The sequence below is a fragment of the Mus caroli genome, chromosome 14 (genome assembly GCF_900094665.2).
Source record: "Mus caroli chromosome 14, CAROLI_EIJ_v1.1, whole genome shotgun sequence".
Taxonomy (NCBI): Eukaryota; Metazoa; Chordata; class Mammalia; order Rodentia; family Muridae; genus Mus; species Mus caroli.
The window spans coordinates 69379687-69399083 of NC_034583.1; the positions used below are offsets into that span (position 1 = coordinate 69379687).

At 42.2% G+C, this 19397-nt stretch overlaps 1 protein-coding gene across 4 annotated transcripts in view; it reads right to left on the minus strand.

Annotated features, from left to right (window-relative positions):
* Positions 1-10050, minus strand: part of Akap11 (A-kinase anchoring protein 11) — a 43936-nt gene extending 33886 nt beyond the window's left edge. For 3 of the 4 annotated variants that reach the window (XM_029468779.1, XM_029468778.1, XM_029468777.1), the window contains exon 1: positions 9658-9876. In XM_029468779.1, the coding sequence (XP_029324639.1) occupies positions 9658-9773 (116 nt within the window). In that variant the 5' untranslated portion in view covers positions 9774-9876. Of the gene's footprint in view, positions 1-9657; positions 9877-9943 lie in introns of those variants that run through there. The other variant, XM_021181527.2, reaches the window with a different exon arrangement.
* Positions 10051-19397: the final 9347 nt, after the last annotated feature.

The window sequence follows — 19397 nt, forward strand, 5'->3', positions numbered from 1 at the left end:
TTTTTATAATCAGGACTCAGGTGTAAAACACCTTCTAACAGTAACTGTACCCCATGACTCACCCCTTTGCACTATCTCTCAAATAACAACTTGAAAATCAGATTGTTTCTAACGCCAAACACAAGATCCAATTTCATCAATTCTATTCTTTGTTTATTTATTTTATTCATTCACTTTACATCCCGCTCACTGGCCCCCCTCCACAGTCCTCCCCTTATTCCCCCCTATGGGGACCCCCATTCTAGCACTTCAAGCCTCCGTCCAGCTTTAACACTTTTTGTTTTTTTGTTTTTTTTTTTTGTTTTTTTTTTTGGTTTTTCGAGACAAGGTTTCTCTGTATAGCCCTGGCTGTCCTGGAACTCACTTTGTAGACCAGGCTGGCCTCGAACTCAGAAATCCGCCTGCCTCTGCCTCCCGAGTGCTGGGATTAAAGGCGTGCGCCACCACACCCAGCTTAACACTTTTGTTTTTAATTCCTTGTCCCCATTGGTTTTTTTCTACTTAGTTTTCCAAAGATACTTTACCTGTGGTTTGAACTACACAATTAAGTTCCTAGTTTAGAGTTTCAGTTCAATCCCATGCTTTAGTTTTAATTCCTCTTATCTAAACGTTCTAACTAAACATGGAAGGATCTTTGCTATGGTTTGGATGCGGGCTGTTCCCCAGAGGCTCACATCCTAGAGAGCTGGTCACCAGTATGGTAGAGGTGGTGGAATGGTAGAGCTGGGACTCTGGGGACCTCTAGGCCCCGGAGGCACTGCATCACAAATGAATTAGTGCTGCTCCACGGCAGTTCTTGCTCCCACTGGACCACAGCAAGCACTCCAAGGGCTGCTATAAAAAAGCTCCTTCCAGCTCTCTGGCTTCCAGTCCCACCACTCAATCTCTTCCCCTCGCACACACACAGGCCATGATACTATCTACTATGTAGTGAGTTACCCAGAAAGCCCTGACCAGGGGCTCAAAGGTGGAACTGCTCAAAAATGGGACTTTCATTCTCTAAATTTGTGAGCTAAATAAATCTATTCTCTCTAGAAAACAACTCACCTCAAGTATTTTGTTAGAGCAACACAAAACAGACTAAGCCAAGTATAGTTTAATGAAAATAACTATGTTTAAAGCCAGGTGTGGTTGCACAACCTTTAATCCCTGCACTGGAAGACAGAGAGGCAGGTGGATCTCTGAGTTCAAGGCCACCCTGATCCCTAGAGGGAGTTCTAGGACAGCTAGAACCACACAGAAAAACCCTGTGTCCTAAATAGACAAATGTGAATTAAAAAGTATGCTTAGCCAGGCAGTGGTGGTGCACGCCTTTAATCCCAGCACTTGGGAGGCAGAGACAGGTGGATTTCTGAGTTCAAGGCCAGCCTGGTCTACAAAGTGAGTTCCAGGATAGCCAGGGCTATACAGAGAAACCCTGTCTCGAAAAACCAAAAAGTATGCTTAAAACCTGGGTAGAGCTTCTTTAAACACTCTCCATTGTTATCTCATTATAAACCAGCAAATCAACTCTATAGTCAAGCATGATTTTCCCTCAATCCTTACTGGTGATCTCAGCTAATCAGTTACAAATCCCTCATCTATTATGCTCTAAAAGTCCACTCACTTTTCATGCATCTTCCAGGACCTCTGAGGAAAGCTTACCTCATCCCTCATCTTTCCTATCACTCACCATGTCCTCTATGCTCTCCAGTGGTTTATCCGTTACTCTTCCGGGCCACTGTTTGTACACATCTCTTTTGTGACTCAGGAGATTAAATTTGTATTTGAAAATGGTAGGACTCAACTGCTTGCTAAATAAAAAGCAATCTTATGATTGCATACATTTGTAATGTTAGGTTCAGGGTTGAAGCTGGACTAAGAGGTCAAGACTGGTCTAGGCAAGACTCTCAAAAAAAAGTAATCTTATTTAAAGTGCAAAGTATACTTAAATGTTCAAATAGGTATGCCTACATTTAATGTCTTTTTAAGTTTATTAGCAGGTTCTACTATGTTTGAGATATGTAATAAATGTTCTAAATATATTTCAACACGTACCAAATGGCCAAGTGTTAAATTTAACTTTCCATTGAACTACAATAAATCAGTACAACATACACATAAAACATTGGTTTTTTAAACATCAGACAGCAGCAAGGCAGGGTGTAGCTGATCCCTCAGAAAGGAAACACTGCCTGCCAGCTACTTCCAGGTCACAACACAGTGAGTCTTGGAGACAATGCTGGCTCATGTTATAGAACAGCGTATTAAAGGAAGAACGCAATGGCAGCAAGTGCTGCAGAGGTCTGAAGAACGGTTTCCTGGAACTGTTAGCTAAATACACACTGAGCATCTGAGGTTGAGAAGGGATCCAAGAGCAGTATACCAAGCCACACTTAGGACCAAACAGGGTTTGGAATACTTCATACTCTCCCCAACTGAGTAGGGAAAAGCAAAACTCCTGTAGCCCATCAGACAACATGCAGCCTCCACAGAAGCTGTCCACATTAGGAAATCCAAGCGTCACCACTAACAAAACCTAAACATGGACCTTGAAACAACCCTACAGAGTACAAATAATCTAACTGTGCATTCCAACTGCAGCCAGCTCTCTGGAAAAATACACTTCAAGGAAGCAATAAGGAAAAACTCAAGGGTGGGCAGACAATATGCAAAGGAGAGAAATCTAACAGGGAGAGAAAAATGGGCAACAACTGCACACCTAGAATTGATATTAGCGCCTACTTCTGCAGGATTCCAGCGTGGACTGAAGACTAGCCAGACAGTAAACATCAAGGTCTGAACAACTACTAGACTTTGGGATTTTTCTTTAGGAGTGGCCACTTTTGGACAGCCAGTCCACATCCTGTACGCCACACTAATAAATCTCCCTTTAATATACATAAACACATTCAATAGATTATGTTCCTCTAGAGAATCAATTAATACACTGTGCTCCATACAGTCAAGAAGGAAGAAAACATGATCACGATAAAAGAAGAAACACAAGACAGCAGACTAAAGCAGAACTTCTGGGAATGCAAGAAGGGGAACCCTGCAGATGAGCAGATTAAGCTGAGAGGAGTGGGTGGGGAGATGGGAAAGAGGATGAGGTGAAGGGTTAAACAAAACCAAAGATTATGAAAAATGCCATATACATGCTTGATAAAACTGAGTATGAAGAGGCAGCCTGCACAGGTTATTAAGTGAACAATTCAATGCCAGGGTGGGATACCTCCTTATGAGTTGTTAGTCAAGGAGTTTCTACAGCCAACAAAACAATACAGGTAACTGCCTCTGCTGGTGGTTGCTGGTAGGCCATATTACTGAAGATACCGCATGGAACTGAAATAGAAGTTTCCTCCCTGCTGGTTAGCTCTAATAGTGCTGGAAGGTGCTATGTAGGTTGTTGGGGGTGAATTTTCATCAACAGGCTTACTCATCTGTACTACATTACTAACCTGCCAGGCAAGATCTGCCCACTGATGCAATAAAGGCAAATTATGGGAATAACCAATGGCTTTCTAACTGGAACGAGAGGGAGTTCACATCTGGTACTGCAAACCAAAGGCCCTAATAGCTGGTGGGTCACAGGCTCTAGTGAGGAAGCTATAGCTATAGTTTTACAGAATGATGTGCCCACCACATTATCTTCTAAATACTCTGTTTAGCTACACAGATCAATGATGGACAGTGATAAACTCAGCCTAACAACCAGACAATGATGAGAATAACTGACTACTGAATGCTCAGGAGATCTACATTATCCTTCTAACTCAGAGAACATCAACAGAGAGGATGCTGTACTCCCTACATGACTTGGCATGGCACTCTTGAACTCAAAGAAGCTGTACTGACTTAGACCATCGACATTTGTTTCAAAGAAGGGACTCACAAGGCTCAAGCCCTCCCTGAGGATTTATAAGCAGTTAAAAGTAGTGATGGAATAGGGCCCCACAAGACCTCCCCCTCACCAACAACGGATAGGCAGTAAATGGTTGATGAGGGAGGGACAGTGAGAGATTTCCTTTAGTGTTGTAGTCACTGGTGAGGAGCTACAGTCCTGCAAACAATGCCTCACCTATATTATGTAAGCAACCCTACTGAAACTCACTGGGTCACCAAAAAGTCATCAAAGTAGAAAGAGACGAGTTGGAAAGAGAAAGGGAGTCACCAGGAGTGGGAGGACATAAGTTAATGGAGTGAATATGATTAATACATCATATTCATGTACAAAACTGTCGTGACATTGTGTAATTCCTATATTAATAAAAACGTTAAAAATAAGGGAAGTATCTCTAAAATGAAAAACATACTAGATGCATTAACTTTATATATTGAAGTAAAATTGTAGATAATATAATAGAAAATATCTCAGCAAAACACAGGAATTTAAAAACAGGCAATTCCACGGCATCAGAATCTATTAAGCATCATAAAAAAAAAAGGTAGGTACATGGTCTCCTAAAGGTCGGATGGAGGACAGAATCAAAAGCAGGAAGGCAAAGCAGTATAGAATTGGTCTAGAATGCACCAAATTTGATGAAAATAATGGCAGATCCAAGAAAATCCAATAAATATTTTAACAAATTAAAAACCACCCATGTGAATCATAACCAAATTGCTAGAAACAAAAGACCATTTTCCCAGCAATGAGGAAAGAGAGTGAGGGGGCCAGCAGGCCTGACACCTAGGCAGCCCGAAGCAGGCCAATGACATCAGCTCTAACAATGGAAAGAGGGGAAAGTGTTAACAGACACACATGTTAAAAAAATTACCTATCAAAGATTAAGACAAAATAAAATTCTTCTCACTACTCAAAGAGCTGTGAGGATTCATCATCAGCTGATCACAAGAAATTAACTATGAAAAGAAATTCTTCAGACAAATAAAAACAATACCAGATGGAACCTGGACCTACCAAAGTCATAATGAAGGATGAAATGTTAAAAACAGAGATATAAGACTATTTCCTCAGTTCGTAGTTGCTTTTAAAATAATAACGATAAAAATAGCAATTGATTAAACACTGAAGTGAAAAGCACGACAGAGAGAACAAAGGATGTGGTGGGTGAGCAGTGAGAAGTCAGCCATTAGATGCAATGTCATGTATGAAATGTATTGTGTGAAAACAGGCTGTGCGGAGCTAAAGCTATAAACCCTACAGTGACCACCAGAGAAACCAACAGAATTAACAAAAACAGTGAGCAGTGGGAGGATGCGAGTGATGCCATCCTCTCCTGCAGAGACAAGGCTAAGGCTCACCTCACCTCACGGCTTGACAATAGCATGGAAAGGCAGGACTCACAAGCTGGTTCCTCCCTCAGGCACAGACCTGCTGCTTGACTTACTAAATCTAAAAATACCACAACTATCCTCTGCCTTCCAAAACAATAGCCAATTATATTAAGAAGAAAGAACATTTCTACAATGACTAAGACATTTGCTTTCTGATAGTTTCTGGCTTTTTATATTTTACTCCTAAGTCAACCCATTCCTGCATGTACAAGATACATCTTATTCTTACCACCGTAACGGCTAGGCTAGATCAGTCTTTGCTGAAGGGGTGGACCTATCTGTCCTCTGGATGCCAGCAGACCCACCCAGCTGTGAGAATCAACTCTCCAGAAGTCATCTCAAGTAGCTGGCGGAGCAGAGCTAACTTTAGCACTTACAACTATGGTGCCTTGTATTACAATTAAATGGACACATCTATGCCTTGCATTAACGACTAGCAACACTCACCTGCCAGTCCTTAAGTATCTAAGTAACTGTGGCTAAGATACACCAGCAGAAAGCCTTTCAATCAAGAGTTCACTTAGACCCAAGGCCAGGCCTTACTTATCTCTCTGCACTCCTCAAAGGCCTTATCAAAAACAAAACCATACTTACTGAACTGAACAAACCGGAAGATGAAGGAAGTGTCAAGCATATGAAATTGAGAGACATGTGCTAACAGGTGACATCACTGAATGACAAGCCAGGCACTTAGACAAGAACTGTTTGAAGGTAACCATATTTGTTTTCTTAAACAGAAAAATGTCACTGGCCTTCCCACTGCATTCCAGGTCTGGCTTCTCTTTAAGCACAGCCAGCCACTGATGTTTCAAGTATCGGGGCCTTTTGACAGATATTAAGTATGAACTGTAACTCCCTCTAAAGCGATTGTAAATACAACTTCAAAAAGAAAATACACAAACTTAAACCTTAAGAGTTATTGTCAGCCAGGCGGTGGTGGCGCACACCTTTAATCCCAGCACTTGGGAGACAGAGGCAGGTGGGTTTCTGAGTTCGAGGCCAGCCTGGTCTACAGAGTGAGTTCCAGGACAGCCAGGGTTTACATAGAGAAACCCTGTCTCGATAAACCAAACAAACAAAAAAGAGTTATTATCAGTGTGATCATGCTGTCAAGACCACACAGTTATGTTCTTAATATTATGCATTATCCTCTACAAGATTGTTTCTAAACAAAATCCTGGTAGATTTTTCGAATCATGGAACACCTGCAACTCCCTGACTTAACGAACATTAATGAAAAACACTGCAGATACAGAAAGCCTCTGCCCCTGGCTTTGAGGAGCAAAACTCAGTGAGTGAATCTGACACACAAGGCGTGCTGCTTGGCTCACAGGAGAGCCCATACAAGCCTGCACATAGGGCATTCACTAATAGGATATATAAGGAGCAATTAAAAAAGGAAAAGTGTGAAATATGAAGTTAAGGTTTGAACCTAAGAAAAGCAGAGGAGGGGCTGGAGAGATGGCTCAGCAGTTAAGAGCACCGACTGCTCTTCCAGAGGTACTGAGTTCAATTCCCAGCAACCACATGGTGGCTCATAACCATCTGTAATGGGGTTCGATGCACTCTTCTGGTGTTTGTGTGAAGATGGCTACAGTGTACTCATATAAATAAAAATAAAATCTTTAAAAAAAAAAAAAGAAAAGCAGAGCCTTCACCAATTACTCAATGACTGGAAGATGGTGCTTTCCATCAATATGGTAGTATCCAAAGATGAACTAATGAACAGACTTGTTAAACCTGGAAACGTTACTCTCAGGATCATTCACATATCCAGAATTTAAAGCTGAGCCAAGACAGTAGAAGAGAATATGAGATTAACCAAAATCTAAAGGAATAATCTACCATCAATGGTTCAAGGCAGGTAAAAAGAAGAAGAGAGCAATGGGGAACCACAATTACGTGGCAATCTAAAACACAGGTGGTAGAAATTTTTAAGAAATAGTTCTTAAACCATTGTATGGTCAGCACAGCACTAGACTGAAAAGAAAAATGCCAATTTCTTCTCTGAACACTCCAGACGCCCAGTCCACAGTCAGCAACAAGACAGTACACAACATACTTCTGCACCATAACTGCCATCTGCCAGCTGGAAACAACAGTTTACACATGTGCATCTAGAATTCTCACGGTAGCATTATGCCCATTATATAAACTGTTTTAAGCAGCCTGTACAACCTAACAAACCCAAGATAACCTGTCCTGGAAAGGGACCACTGAATGCAGTTTACAACTCTACATAGCTGAGACCCAGGGAAATGCTGGGCTTGGGGCAAGAACTCAAACTCCAAGATACTACAGTACACCATAGGTATCCATCATCTCCTCCCAACTCCAGAAATCCCCATGTTAAAGACCTTGCTGAAGCAGTCTGAAAGGCTCCCCACCCTCCATCTCCTAGTCCCATCTTCCTAATCCACGCTACAACCAACCTGACAAGAAGTGGAAAGCTGACCACGACATTCTCTCGATACACAGACATTAAGAACTGAGAGTGGAAGAGCTCTGTTAGAAATCATGATGCAAAGTCAAGGTGGGTCTGATGTGAACACTCTTGCAAACCAAAGAAAAAGCCCACGAGGTCTCAGGAGAAGGCCAGTGTTTGACAACTGAATAGAGCATGCAACTAGTAGTAAAGAACGAAGAGAAAACTTGGTGCCTTTCAACCTCAAGACTTTCCGGTCTCCAGGCCACTGAGCTAGAATCACAAACTGGACCTCAGCATCAGTGCTCTAACAATATGACAAATGCCTTTTTCAAGTAAGCTAATTCTAATGGCTTTTTGATTCTGGCAGCCAAATAATCCTCAAACCATTAAGGAGGGTCAAAGAAAAAGCTCCAAGTAAGCAGAGGCTAATCCAAAATCTGTATGCTTCCTCCTTCTGTCAAGTCTAGTCAATAACCCATACATTCTAAATGCTTATCTCCAGGAGGTCATGTTCAACTAATTTCTTTCTGTAAGCATGAACAGAAAAAAATGAAAATATATGGATTTGCTTTTAAGATGGTAAAGCATGTTTTCCCTGTGCCAGAATTCGAGGGTATGCCCAACTTCCACACAAGCTAAACTCAAGAGTTCTCTAACCTGGCTCAACACTCATTCTCTCTGAGTGGTTAATTTTTATTTTATTTATTTATTTATTAACTATTGGGGCCACTTCACAAAAAGAAAAAGTGAAAAAAAAAATACAAAAAACAACACTTTACCTAAGTAATTGCTCCATCCAAAGTTACTTCAATTTGCTTTCCAAACACAAGACAAAGCAACCATTGCTCTAAAAGTCTGAAACCCTTGCCACAAGTTAGAAAGACTAGCAACAAAGTCTTTCTTTCTCACTTTAACTTTTGCTATCTCCTTTGCCCATTCACCTAAGTCTTTCATATCTTCCTGTGCGAACTAGAATTCCCCTATTTATAACTGGAAATTTCCCTTTACACAACCTGCTGCATTATGATCGGAATTGGCTGAGTTCCTTTCCCAGACACTAAGTCTTTGGAGTTAAAATAAAATGTACCATCCTTTCTCCCAGAGGATTTTCTTCTGTTTCCTAGACGAAGCCCTGGAATTCAGAGGCTTGAGAAGGCTAGCAAATCTCTCACTACAGTTCTAGGCCTCCAACTTCAGTATCTTCAACAACTGAGAAACATCACTGGGCACAGAGTATATACTGCCAATTCCTTTCCAGGCAGATCAGTTGAGCAGTTCTGTAGCTATCTACATTAGCCACAGCTCAGCTTATAAACCCATGTCTTCCCCAATTCCCTCACATCCCTTTATCCCTCATAAGTCAGTTGCTAACTACACAACTAATTGCTTAATTTACTGCCAACCCATGATTCACAGTCCTGCCTGGAAAACACAATCAAGTATGAATAACCAGGTTATTCCTTGAAAAAAAAAATGCTTCTATAGTTTGAAAGATTAGGTGGCACTATTTAAAATGACATCAATCATACCAGGCACTGGGCTGCCTTTTACCAACACACACACCAACACACACACACACCAAGCAAAAGCGAAGACATTAAAACAATATCACCTTTGCATGAATAAATACTCCATCTTTCCTGATACCCTTATTTTTAAATATTTTCATACATAAAAAAATTGAGTACCAATATAAATAACACTGCTAACAAGGTGAGAAAGATGCAAAGGAAAACAAGCGATTTAGAAGCAAATGAATAATCACAAGGCTATAAAGAACTGCGAATATTAACTCCAGTATGCGCCAAGGCCATTAGCGATGTGTCTCAGCAGTATTGCTCACCGCGAAATGCCTTAATGCCTAAAGCTAAGCCACCTCCAACTAATAGGGTTTTTTTTCTTTTCTTTTTAAAGACCGTAAGCAGAGCTAAAGGGCTGTCACCAAGCCATACCAGGGGTTTAGACTGTACCGACACTGTGGTCTGGCCAGCCCATTTTCTATTTGATAGCGCAATTCGGATGCTTGGCCAGCCTGGAGGCGACGTGACAGCGATGCAAACAGCGGCATCTGGGGTTAGGGCAGCGCCAGGGACCCGGGCTCGGACGCTGACAGGGAAGGATGCTGCTGCGGAGGACAAAGTGCACCGTCCTCCTGCCCGCGCCCCACGCAGCGAGGCCACGGCGCCCGGCCGCAGTCTGGACCCGGCCCTCTGGCTCCCCGGTCCCTGCCCCGCTCACCCGGCGACGCAGCCTCTCAGCTCCCGGGCATGTCAGCCTCTCGTCACGGCCCGCAACGCCCGGTGGCGCGAGCCGCAGCGCAGCGGCGCTCCCCCTTGCCCGCCCCAGCCCGCGACGCCACCGCCGCCGCCTCCCCACGCCGCCCACTCAATCTCGCGAGAGCCGTCGCACCTCTCGCGAGAACGACCCCGTGGCCGAGCCCGCGCAAAAGGAACAAGGGGTGGGGGGAAATATCTTCCCACGTGCTCTGGAGGGCAAAGCTGCGGGTCGCCCGTCACGTGACACGGAGGCGCCCTCTCCATTGGCCAGGCGGCCCTTGGCCCGTGGGAGCTTTAAACCTCGAGCTGACCTACGAACTCTCGGCTGACGTCTTGCGCGCTTCCTGGTGCGTTGCCTTGGGAACGGCTTAACCCTTTCCTCTGGCAAGCGCCCGAGCCCAGGATGCTGTCATCCCATCCGCCACCCTTAGACCTTCCTGGGGCTGGTTTCCCACAGCCAGTGGCAGCCCACGACATCAGGGGTCCAGGCACAGCCCATCCTTCAGAATGGGTCTGCCCGGTTCCCAACATCACCAGGGAAAACCACTGGGAAAGCCTTGGGCCCAATCGGAACCTCTGGAGTCATTCTAAAGGGCAGTGCACTTCCCAACCCCACCGGCCATTGAAATTGGAAAATAAGGCTTTGACCACCAAGAAGCCTAGCCTTGGGTGACAAGCTGTGTGATTCCTTGTTTAAATCGGAGGGATCAGTGCAGTCATGTTGCATGGTCTCCTCAAGGACATACGGTCCTCAAACTGGCCGAGAGATGAGAAAGACATTTTGAAGTAGATGCTCCTTATTTGTTTTATCCTCTTTAGGGGAAAGAGACAAGAAAGAGTACAGTCATATCTTCGTTCTCTTCAACAGCCTTTGGCTGCTTTCCTTACACGTTTGAGGCATAATTCCAGGTTGTCTATTGAACACTATGAAGACAAATAGACTAGGTTGTTGAGAGCTGGGGCGGGGTGGGGGGGGTGGATATCTGTAGGCGTTAACTCGCAGATTATCATCATCTGATGGTGGTGGTTACAACTGGGCCACTGCTTGGGGGTGGTGCCCTTGTGGGAGGAAAGATTCAGGCAGTGATTTGGATAGCAGCCCTACATGGCTAGCAGAAAGTAGGATGATAGTTCACAAGCCCCAAATCGGGATCTAATCTAGCACATTTGAATAACAAGAAATAAACTTGGGATGATAATAGAGGCTAGATTCCCTTACTGCTTCATCAACCAAGAAAAGAACTGGGAGTTTAGTCTACAATGAAAAGCTTTGAAGACTTGCTTTTCTTAAAGGGGGAACAATAACAATTAGCTTAAAAAAAAAAAAAAGTAGTAAGCTCTTCCCTGTAGAGAGTGAATTTTACAGAAGCTGAAGCAACAAGGAACTAGGTGAGAGACAATCCTGTGAGAACCAATTTTCAATGACCTTGACAGTCTCCAAAATGTGTTAAGTCAGAGCCCTAAGTGCTGGCTGCTGACTTGTATTTAAAATACGTAGATTTTTTTTAAATCATTTTGTTGTTTTAAACTACTTGAGAAGCGAATGGCCTGAGAGGCCTCTTGACTTTGGCTTTCTGTCCTCCATTTTCACTACACAGGTAGCCGCATCTCTAAGTTAACTCTAAACAAACATAAAATGGTGTTCTTTGTAGATATTTATTGGAGTAAGATTAGAAAGGAGGGGTTGGAGGCTGAAAAAAAAAAAAGAGTTTAATTAAAAACGAAAGAAATAAGGAAGTAAACACTCCACTAACTAGTGACAAGCACAAAGCAAGCCTCTTTATGGTCCTGAGTTTCAACTTCCTGGTACATAAAACAAGGCCATTTGGTCTCCACACAGGCTGGCTAAGACTGAATTCCATTTTGTCAAGCTTGCCCTGGCAGAGTAAGCCGGAGAGGGAAATGAACTTTTCTGAAAGACTCAAGAGTCAGCGGGCTGAGCAGGCCAAGTGAAATCGGACCTCACACACCAACTGAGAGACTGTAACTGTGAGCCAGATACCAGGAATGCTTTCCTCAGAAATTCTGGCCTCAGAAATGCTGGGTGTGAAAACGGAAGTAGGGCCACCTGCTCAGCCCCATGGTCCCTTCCTCTGGAGCCACTGCAAATCACTGTTACATCCAAAACATTGCCATGAGCCTGATCAAAACAAGACAACATCTGAAAGTTAACACCTTACTTTTAATAAGATTTAAGGTTACTTTGTAAGAAGGGAAAAATGTGCCAGAAGTATTATTTTAACAAGGCCTTTAAAAAACAATTCCCCACTCCTTCAAATAGGGTTATTCTAAAGGCTAGTTTGGAGTGCTTTTTTGGAATCTGCAGCTCTCATAATGATTAATAGAAGCAGCTGCTTGGTATTGCTAATTTAGACAAACAGAGGACTCAACTCTACCTTCCAAACATATTAACGGGATCATAAATCATCCGAACTTACTCTAGCAGGGAAGTGATTGTGGTCCCTGTGCTAGCTGTTTGGAATGCTATGGACGGACATAAAGCGAAAAGAAATGCAAGAGCTCCTATAGAATCCTTAGTTCTTAGAGTCTTTCAAAACATCTTTTACATACACACATACACATGCATGTATATAAATATATACATATATGTAGTTTTACTCCAATATAACTTACATGTCATGCATTTTCATGTCTTTTGTATATTCACAGAACTGTGTTGTAATCTAATAAACTGCATTGTAATCTAATTTTCAAACTGACTTTGTCCTCCCGTTTTTCAAAAACACCCATTAGCATCCAGTAATCCCCGATCTCACCCTCAGTCCTAAGCAAGTGTTAATAATCTTTGTCTCTACAAACTTGCCTAATCTGGGTATTTAATATTCATGAAATTAAATAGCTTATGACCTTTTGTCAGTTTACTCACTTAGTCCATTATCCTCAAGGGCCATCCAGGTAAAAACATGAATCAGGATTTCATTTCTTTTTAATGACATAATGATCCTAGTCTATGCATATAATATATTTTACTCATCATCTTATAGTTGATAGATATGTGGGTTGTTTTCACTTTGGGCTAGTAATAATGTGTACTGAACATCTATCTAACATTTTGTGGTAGATGTTGCTTCCCATTCTTATTTTTTATTAAAAAAAATATGTTTATGGGGCTGGAGAGATGGGTCAACAGAGCACTGGCTGCTCTTCTGGAAAACCTAGATTAGGTTCCTAGTACCCACATGACAGCTAACAGCTGTTTATAACTCTAGTTCTGGGGGACCCATGAACTCTGTGGACACTGCATGCACACTGACATGCATGCATTAGAGTATATGCATATACATATGTGTATACATATATGCATATACACAATAAATCTTTGTAAAATTAAAGATCATAAATTTGTCTAGTTTACAAAGTCCTTCCTTTCAGTCTGCACACACTTTCTTTGTTCCTATGGCTATGGCACCTGCTCTATTAAGCACGTTTAGTGTACCTGCAGACACTTGTACTCATTCGCCTGCTTAAATCCTGTGGTTCTCCTCAAGGCCTGTCTTGATTTCGTTACTCCCATGCTGTTCTCTCTTTCAGAGCCTGACCCTGCTTCGGACCTTGCCTCCTCACACTCTGCCTTCAGCCCTATGCATCTTTTCTGTTTCCCTTATCTATGACTGCCCAGAATCCAGGACCTGCCCTCTCTGTTGTCACTTCTGCTGGAAGTCTTGTCTTAACTCCCTCCGTGAAGTGCACTCCTCTTTAGAGAGGACTCTGCCTTTTCTCTGACACACTTGCCCACATATACCGTTTTCATTTGTGTGGTTATAGTTAAGTAATGCCCATCTCTTCTGCTAGACCAGAGGATCCATACAGGAATCACATCTATATTTCTTAGCAGTAAAGTCTGGGTAAAAGTTACAATCTAAACTCGTGCTGGCTAAGGATAGCCAAGGCTGAGGCCTGCTGTAGACTTGTTCTGATGCAAATTCTTGAAGAATTCAAGGTTGAAAAGAAAGGAGGACAGTATACAAAAGAGTCAAGGCAGCAGGCTGCCAAGTTACAGAACACAGCCTATCTCGAAGGACGCCTATGAAAGCATCAGAGAAAGCCTCTCACAGCCCCAGAAAAACGTTTATTTCTTGCTTGTGTTTATAGCCCTGGCCATTGAGCCCAGGGCCTCAGGCACACCAGGCAAGCAGTCTCACACTGAGCTATGGTCATCTCCAGCCCAGTTTTTACTTTCTATTCTGAGATAATCCAACTAAATTAACTCAAGCTGGCCTGGAACTCAGTCTGTAGACTAGGCAAGCCTTGAGTTGTGGGCTCACCTGAGTATCAGGACTCAACAACCTGAGTAGCTGGGATTTTCAGGCCTGGCGTCACATGGATATTTTAGTAAACAAATTGCTAGTGTCTCCTCCAATGTAACCTTTTGTAATGAATGAAAAAAGGTGCTTTCACTTGTAGGCATGATCCAGTGGAGACAAGATACTTGGTGATAGGCACATAGAAGCACTATGGCCTAGAAGCATTGATCTGTTCTTGATCCTATCTGGCACTAAATGTCATAGTGCATGCTAAAACCAACTAGTTCGGTCTGGTTCTGCCTGTCAGTGAAACTGAGCACCCTACACAAAGCTGGCTCCCAACTGCATCTCTGCACGACATTCTGACTACAAAGGAAGGCATCATCTTTCCCCAGAAGATCTGGAGCTTTGCACCAGCAACCTCGGATAGCCAAAGCAGATTCCATGTCGCTTCCTGTTGGAAAACTTAACTTGCCCTTGGCTGAGTTCCTGGATTCCTCCCTGAGCCATATTGCATGAGTGATGAACCCAGCTGTCAGTTCACTCATAAAAAAACATGTCAAGCTCTAGTACACATCCTTCAGTTCTTATCTTTGGTTCTTTTGTTTGTTTGTTTGTTTGTTTTTATGGCTATATGTTAACACAGATTCATGTAGAACATTAGAAAATTTAGGAAGAGACAGTGAAACTCTCTTATACTGTGCATCATCACAGCATTATTATTTGATAATAACCCAATGTTAAAGATTCTGAAAGTAGAAAGATACAAATTATATAAACCATTTCAATATACTAAGGCCTTTCTAAACTGAAGTGATGAAGTCCCACAACTTTTTTGTTTGCTGATTTTTGCTTTGTTTGAAGTGCTGAGGATCCAACCCAGGGTCTTGTACTCTACCACTGAGCTATCCCCTTGGTCTCCATGGCTTTCTTTTAAGAGGGTATTAACAGTGTTAGTTTTCCATTGCTGTGATAAACTATTATGATCAAGAGCAATTTAAGGACAAAAGGCATTTTTTTCAGCTAGTAGTTCCAGAGCACTAGAGTTCATTAATGGTGGAATGTCCTGGCATGGTAGCAGGAAGAAGAAGTAGATCACATGTTGTCCACACACAGGGAGCAGAGCAAGAGACAGCAAGAAGTGGAGTGAGTTATATGCTCAGAGCCTCTGCGTGTTTGTGTCTGTGCGTGCACGCACGCATTTGTGTGTGTGTGTGTGTGTGTATGTACATAAATACATAAACATACTTCTTCCATCAGGACATATATGTGTATCTGTATACATATATATATATATATATATATATATATACACACACATACATTACATATAATATACTTCATATAAGTATATACATGGTGAAGAGGTTCATCATGCAAGAGTGGACATCATCTCTCCACTTTGACATCCTTAAATACATATGTATACTTCATATATATATATATATATATATATATGCAATATACTCCAGCTCCTGAAGGATCCATAACGTCCCCAAAAAAGAGTCACCAACTGAGGACCAAGTGTTCAAATAACTGAACCTATCGGGGGCATTTCTCATTCAAACAACTACAAAGAGCATATACATCATATCACAGCCTGTTACAATGTTTATAACATACACACCTGTTACTTTGTAGCAAGTCTCTGGACCTATAGAAACACAATTGCACCATTATTCGAGTATCGTACCTAGTAATGTTTTAATATACAGAAAGAGTCATTAAGTACTCAAAGGATCCTGAAGCCAGGGCTCTGCTTAGCCTTTGTGTACATGTTGGTAGGGGGTATGTATACTGAGAGTATATATTCATATGTGCATGTAATTTCTGAAGAGGCCAGCAGAAGGTATCAAATTGTTGTGAGCCAAAATATGTGAGTACTGGGAACCAAATGCTGGTCCTCTTCAAGAAGAGCAAGCACTCATAAGCACCGAGCCATCGCATGACTGGTATTAGTAAACACCACAGGGGCTAATTCACAAGCACTGCTCCAAGGCAAGGCCTTCTTTTTTCTTTTTTTTTCTTTTTGGTTTTTTTGGGGCTTTGGGGGGAAGTTGGTTTTTTTTGTTTGTTTGTTTTTGGTTTTTTGTTTGTTTTGTTTTTTTCGAGACAGGGTTTCTCTGGATAGCCCTGGCTGTCCTGGAACTCACTCTGTAGACCAGGCTGGCCTCGAACTCAAAATCCGCCTGCCTCTGCCTCCCAAGTGCTGGGATTAAAGGCATGCATCACCACTGCCTGGCTAAGGCCTTCATGACTAGCAAAATTAATTGAAGTGTTATTACATATCATATTCAAATATAATAGTTATTCTGATTAAATCATCAAAACCTTAGGTACCAATAATTTCCAATGTATAACAATCAGGTGAACGTTCTTTTAAGAAAATGTAATGTGTGAGTGCCTAAAATTCAAAAACAAGTGTTTTTGAAAGGATGTATTCAATGCAATTACTTAATAAGACAGTTTTCATTGTCCCGCTTACTTTAAATGGCCACCATATAGAGAAGTACGAAGCCTTATACAAAGCTGGTTTTAAATGTGACAAATTCAAAAAGAAAATCACGAAAGTTACCAAGGGTTTCGAGAGCATTTAAGGATATCGAAGTGGAGGGATGATGTCCACTCTTGCACGATGAACCTCTTCATCATGTGACAGCACATGCTGAAAGAACGTAGATAACTTCTCTTCGACTATAGGGTTTCAGGTCAGGGTATTTGTTTGTTTAGGGTTTTGGCATGCTCTCACAAGAGAAGAGAGAGAAGAACAGATCTAGCGTGGGCTGATCCTGTGGCCACTGTTCCCAGTCCTGGGTGGTTCTTTCTCCTTTTCATGGGAGTAAGAGCATCTTTGATCCACAGTTAATGTGAAATGTCCACGTGAGCTTTAGTTAGAGCTCGTGTATGTGAAAGATGGATGTCCTATGTATACACTTCAGCCATTAGACGCTGTGATAAAGGTCTAGGGCAAAAGTAGCAGAGCGTTGAAGACACTCTGACTTCAGGAATTCTATCTTCTACTTGAAATGTTAAAACCCATTAAACAATACTAGACAGGTATAGCCTGACTCTACACTCTGTCTGTTCTCTGCTTGTTATAGAGTCTTTGGGGACATCTTGAATAAACATGGCCGATTCCCCAGGATGGCACTTATGAAGGCCGGTTCTATAGCCAGTCCTTTATGAACATGAAAGTAGACACCATCACTGGCCTGCACCATTCCATGGTGAGTCTAAGCTCTTGTGTCTGAAGGATGCAGCTATCAAAAAAGAAGTGCATGAACGGCAGCGTGGTACTGAGAACAAAAGAGGCACAAACCCTCCTAGTCTGGGCTAGTCATACCTCACAGTAATCAAGTGAGTTAGTATCAGAGGTGAGGCTGCTAGGAAACACGTTAGGTACACACTTCAACCTGGGTTTGTTTAACCCATAGAATGGAAGACCTGGGCAGATTATAGAAACTGAGGCTGAACAGCTACTGTGCAAGACATGTCCAAAGTTCCACTTCCTCTTCTAGAAGAAAAAAAAACATTTTTGTCTCAAATAAAAGATAAAAAATATAATAGAACTGTCTTAGTCAGGGTTTCTATTCCTGCACAAACACCATGGCCAAGAAGCAAGTTGGGGAGGAAAGGGTTTATTTGGCTTACACTTCCATGCTGCTGTTCATCACCAAGGAAGTCAGGACTGGAACTCAAGCAGGTCAGGAAGCAGGAGCTGATGCAGAGGCCATGGAGGGATGTTCTTTACTGGCTTGCCTCCCCTGGCTTGCTCAGCCTACTCTCTTATAGAACCCAAGACTACCAGCCCAGGGATGGTCCCACCCACAAGGGGCCTTTCCCCCTTGATCACTAATTGAGAAAATGCCTTACAGTTGGATCTCATGGAGGCATTTCCTCAACTGAAGCTCCTTTCTCTGTGATAACTCAGCTGTGTCAAGTTGACACAAAAATAGCCAGTACAAGAACTATCTTCAAATGCAATGGGTAGACCAGGCTAGCCTCAAACTCACAGAGAGCTGCCTGTCTCTACTTCCCGAGTGCTCGGATCAAAAATGTCTGCCACCAAGCCTCAAGGAATGGGTTAATTTTATTTAAAAAAAAGAAATGGGTATCAAAACATATTTTTTCCATGACAGGTGTAGCTCTGGCTATTTATTCCTAGAACTCCCTCTATAGATGAGGCTGGCCTTGAACTCAGAGATCTGCTGCCTCTCTGCCTTCTGAGTGCTGGGATTAAAGGCATATACCGCCACCCATTGGCCAAAATATTTCTTAATATCTATATTATTCTTTGTAGAGCCCACGTTTATAAGATCTCATCTATTGTTTTATCATATTCTGTCTTATTTCTAAGCTGATTTTAATGTTCTTCCAGTGTCCTTACATCATGATTGACAGTGCAGGTTGCTACCTTTCTAAGTTGGTGTAATAAGATCCAAGAGGCCTTGTTATCTGTAAACCCTGGCAGGGTATCATGGCTGTAACAGGATTCCCACAGACGTCTTGTCTAACAGGAAAATATCGTGTAATTTTCTCTATCCTTTGTTGATGGCCAGTAGCTGATCTGAAGTCACCACTTAAACTCTCAAAGAAAGTGAGAACTGTGGTAAAGAAGGTCTGTCTGTCTCTCTCTCTCTCTCTCTCTCTCTCTCTCTTTTTTTTTTTTTTTTGGTCTGGCTGGAAGACAAGAAAACTCCCCGTTTCTCAGGTGTCACTTGAACTCTAGTACTAAACTTGAAACTTTGTTACTAGTTGACATGTTCTGTAACAAAAATAAACAACAAACAAAACAAAACAACAACATTCCTCACATTTCTTGTTCATTCTCTGTGTGATTCTGAGACTTCCCCAGCAACGAAGTTCCAAAAAGAATCTATTCAACTGAAGTCTGCTAATTTTCCCATTATCTTATTATATTTTTTTATTATTATCTCTTTCAATCCAGTGTCCTGGGAAGTGCCTTCACTTCTAGCTGACCTCCAGCTGACTGCTCAGTGCGGCCTTTTGCTACAAAATCCTCGCATTTAGATGTTCTAACTTATAACATTATATATGCAGGCACCCTCTTCTGCAGCAACAGCATTTAATTTTTTTGGTTTGTTTTGGTGGTGGTGGTGGTGGTGGTGGGGGTGGTGGTGGTGGTGGTGG